Raw genomic sequence first — 4517 nt, 5'->3', positions numbered from 1 at the left:
GACTCCTTAGGGGTACTCATGTGGTGTTATCATGGGTCTTGGATGCGGTAGTTTTCCGCATATCGCTAGGTCTGCGTAGGTTTAAGACTAGGGTGTTTACCTTACCTCGTGGTATAGACTCGAGTTACAGAGTGACTATTGACTGTACTAAGAACTTATGCCTGTCTCTAGATATATTGTCCTTTCTTGTTTGATGATTCTATGAATCATAGAATGTGAGATGCAAGCCGGCTATGGTTGATAGAGTTTGGATTCCTGGATGTTATGTGATTCACATGATAGTGTAGTATGAGTCGGTCTAGTATTCACATGCTAGGACTATGTGTTGTTATATTGTTGTTCACATGATAAGCACGATTGTCTAGCATCTATATGCTAAGGCTATGCGTTATTCATATTCATATTCTTATGTTTACATGTTATATTAATTACGGATTTTCTAACATGTGCCCTAAGGGCACATGATAATAAGCTAAATAGGGAAATATTGTTGAGAATATTTCATGATAAATTAGAGTTGAAACTCATATTTACCATAATTAGTGTAATAATCTTGAAAATCTTCCCTATTTAGTTTATTATCATGTGCCCTTAGGGCACATGTTAGAAAAACCGTATTAATTATGACATTTCGTGGCTGGGAGAACTCGGAGTTACTCCCCACTGACTGTGGCTTTCGTATTTGTATAAAATGCGATTGACAGCTAGGTGATGCATATATGGGGTACATGGACGAGCTAGCGAGCAAAGTAACCTTGGGACCTAAATTGGCTTTATTTTATTGTGACCCTTAAACACTTTTTATGTCATATACTTTTTAGGGACATATGTCTCCCTTTTTCATATTTGGGTTGTATAACTTTGTTTCGCGACTTTAGCGATGTTTTATTTATGAGATTTACTTAAGACCTTGCATGTTTGACACCTTCCCATTTGGATATTTTTATAACAGGTTCAGGTTTCGTTTTCGATTTTAAAAATTACAGGTTTTTACTCAAATGAACCTATTACAAACATATCCATGCATTTTTTATCTAGAAATATGTGTTTACTTTTCCGCAATGAATGAGGGTGTCACATTCTTTGGCAACTTACTACTAATGAGCATAGTCCTAGCCATGTTTGCAAGTGTACGGTTCATACACTCTACAACCCCGTTTTGTTGAGGTGTAGCATGCGCGGAAAAGTTATGGCTAATACCGTGATCATCACAATAAGTAATAAATGAGGAATTTTCAAATTCGGTTCTATGGTCGGATCTCAAAGATATGAGCTTTTTATCAAACTTGTTTTGGACCTTTTTCAACCAAATTAAAAATTCATCAAATACTTCATCTTTAGAACTCAAGTAGAGAAGCCAAACAAATCGTGAAAAATCGTCAACAATCACACATAAGAAACGACTACCTCCTTTACTTCTAACACGCATTGGACCACATAGATCAATATGAAGTAACTCAAGAGGTTTAGATGTACTAACGAACTTTTTGGATTTAAAGGAGCTTCTTACTTTCTTTCCCTTAGCACAATCATCACATAAACTATTAAAGTCAAATTTCATATTAGGAATGCCATCGACTAAGTCAAGTCGCTTAAGGGTGTTCAATGTTCTAGCATTTACGTGACCTAATCTCTTATGCCAAAGCCATGGGTCGTTCTTTTTCAAAGCACTCATACAAGACATGGTACGACTAGACAATGCAAAAAGATTAGTCAAGTAAACATCTTTAACACGTTTTCCTTCTAGAACAACTTCCCATGTATTACCATCTAAGACACGACATTCACTAGCACAAAATTCAACAATATTACCATTATCACACAATTGAGATATGCGAAGGAGATTATGCTTCAAACCTTTGACAAACAACACTTTATCGACACATTGTGACGATGACTTACCAACCTTTCCGATTGCAATAATTTCACCTTTCTTATTGTCACCAAACGTCACGGTGCCACCATTGTAGGCTTCTAGTGAGAGAAATTGGTTTCTACTTCCCGTCATATGACGTGAACATCCACTGTCCAAGTACCAATTGCTGCTGCCTCTCACTAATGCCTATAAAAAATCAAGAGATTAGTTTAGGAATCCAAACGAATTTGGATCCCTTTTTGTGAGTTGCATTGTTAATCAAATCTTTGTGAACCCACTCCTTTTTAGCAACCTTGATGTTCTTATTTAAGTCGTTTAGTCGGTTAGGACAACCATTAAAGTCATGACCAGTCTTACCACAAAAGTTGCAAACAATATACTCAGGAAGGCCCGCATATTTTCTCCTTCGAAAATCAGTCTTGCTTGGTTCCTGGTTTCTGAAGTTACTGATTCATCGAATCACACTTTGGAAACCAAGTCCAGCTTTCTCTTCAGATTTTTGGGACTGATTTATGAGGGAGTCTAAAATGTTTTGGCTACCTTCCCATTTCCTGTAAAACTCTTTAGCATCATGCAACTCTTTGGTTAATGTTTCAATTTTAGCAAGATGGTCAAGATTTAGTTTGCCTACTTTGTCAAAAGCGGATTTAGCATGACTACATTCATCACTAAGCAACATAGCAATTTCTTCAAGTTTCTTATTATCATGTCGACACGAGGTAAGGTCAGCTAGCAATGAGTCTCGTTCTTGAATCAAAATATCAACTTGAATAATTAAAGACTCATTTTCTTTTTCAACATCAGAAAGAACAGTTGAGACAACTGTTGATTTTGACGAGCTAGCAATATTCGTTAGAACCAGGTTTTCTTTTCTCAATTTCTTAATTTCTTTACTGAGTGATGGAATTATTTTACTTTCTTTTATCTCGTCTAGGCACTCTCTAAGACCAACATTTTCTTCAGCAATTTCCTCAATTTGAGTTTGCAAGTCGTAGAGTTTATCATTTTTAGCAAGACTCTTGTCAAGTACATCATCAAACATTAAAGAAAGCTTATCCTTAGAAAGAGTTCTCACCTTGTTCTTGAGATTCATTACCTCGGTGTCGGAGTCATCGCTAGAGTCGTCGGAATGAGCCATAAGGCAGAGTACGGATTCTTTCTTTGAAGACTTGGGTCCGTCAAGATTAAGACGAGTTGTCATGCAAACTTTGGCATCTAATTCTTCCTCAAGGACTTCATCCTCATCGGAATCACATACACCCCATATTGCAGACATGACTTTATGCTTAAAATCTTTCTTTGCAAAATCTCGTTTTTCTCTAGATTTGAACTAATTCCACTTGGGGTAATCTTTGATAAAGTGACCTTTCTCACCACATTTGAAACAAGACACCGTGGAATAAGATCTTTTCTTTTGAAAATGTTTTTTGTTAGCATTGTTGAACTTCTTAGGATTGTGACTATTGATCATATCCGCCATGTTACGTGAGTACATGGCTTGCTCGTCATCTCCATCATCTTCCTCATCACTTGAGGTTGATTTGAGAGCGAAACCTCTAGCTTTTGAACTTTCACCCGAGCGCTTTGCGAGACTTAACTCGTGTGCCATGAGTGAACCCATTAGCTCATTGAGGGACAATTTGGATAGATCTTTAGCCTCAATAGCCGTCACCTTTGGTTGCCATTTATCACTTAGGCTACGAAGGATCTTTCGGACTATATCCTCGGATTCGAACTCTCTACCTAGACCTTTAAGTTCATTAACAATACTAGAAAAGCGAGAAGAAAGACCATTGATTGACTCATCTTTCATCATATTGAACATCTCATATTGTTGCATGAGAAGGTCAATACGATGCTTCTTGACTTGAGATGTTCCTTCATAAGCAAGGCTTAAGGTGTCCCAAATCTCTTTAGCCGAGGTACATCCGGAGATGCGATTGATATCTTGTTCACAGATGCCATATTGAAGAATGGACATAGCTTTATAATTTTCCTCAACTTTATGATAGTCAGCCTCGACATAACTTTCCTCACTTTTTACGGCACTGTTCCCATCAGAGTCAGTAACCGTTATAGCAAGGGGACCCTTTTGAATAATGACCCAACACTCATAATCCGTACTTTTGACGTAGTGTTCCATACGGTGCTTCCACCAGGAGTAGTTATCCCCTTTGAAGATAGGGTACTTAGTATGTTTCCCGTCCATGACTATAGGATCAACTCACTGGTAGTTAACCAGTTATCAAGAGCACAAGGCTCTGATACCAATTGAAGAGTCACGGACGAGGGCACCTAAGAGGGGGAGAGGGTGAATTAAGTATCTATTTAAAATTTTAAGCTCAATGAAAGCTTCTTTTAAAACTCTTAAACACTTTAAACAATGCTTAGATGAAAGGAGGAGTCGATACTTAGAACTAGAGAGTTAGAAGTATTCAACAACGATTCAGCTAGCAGAAGTAAAGTGTACTCAATAGTTGATTCTGTAGATAAAAACGTGAGTAGAGTGTGCAGCGGAAATAAAACGAAATAGACACGACAAACGATATTTTTAAAAACTGGTTCGGTCACTAATCCACGACCTACGTCCAGCCCTATTTTATTAAACGTCTCAGAAGTAAACTCATACAAACTAAGACCA

General features: G+C 37.5%; 1 protein-coding gene across 1 annotated transcript; it reads right to left on the bottom strand.

Moving 5' to 3' along the window:
- Positions 1 to 3206: 3206 nt before the first annotated feature.
- On the bottom strand, positions 3207 to 4085 carry LOC141595396 (uncharacterized). Its single transcript, XM_074415360.1, has 2 exons — positions 3731 to 4085; positions 3207 to 3625 (listed from the first exon to the last, which is right to left on the bottom strand). The coding sequence occupies exons 1-2, from the start codon at positions 4083 to 4085 to the stop codon at positions 3207 to 3209; spliced, it is 774 nt and encodes a 257-aa protein (XP_074271461.1).
- Positions 4086 to 4517: the final 432 nt, after the last annotated feature.

This window comes from Silene latifolia, chromosome 8, assembly GCF_048544455.1.
Source record: "Silene latifolia isolate original U9 population chromosome 8, ASM4854445v1, whole genome shotgun sequence".
In the NCBI taxonomy this organism is placed as follows: Eukaryota; Viridiplantae; Streptophyta; class Magnoliopsida; order Caryophyllales; family Caryophyllaceae; genus Silene; species Silene latifolia.
This window is presented reverse-complemented; position numbering and strand designations above follow the sequence as displayed.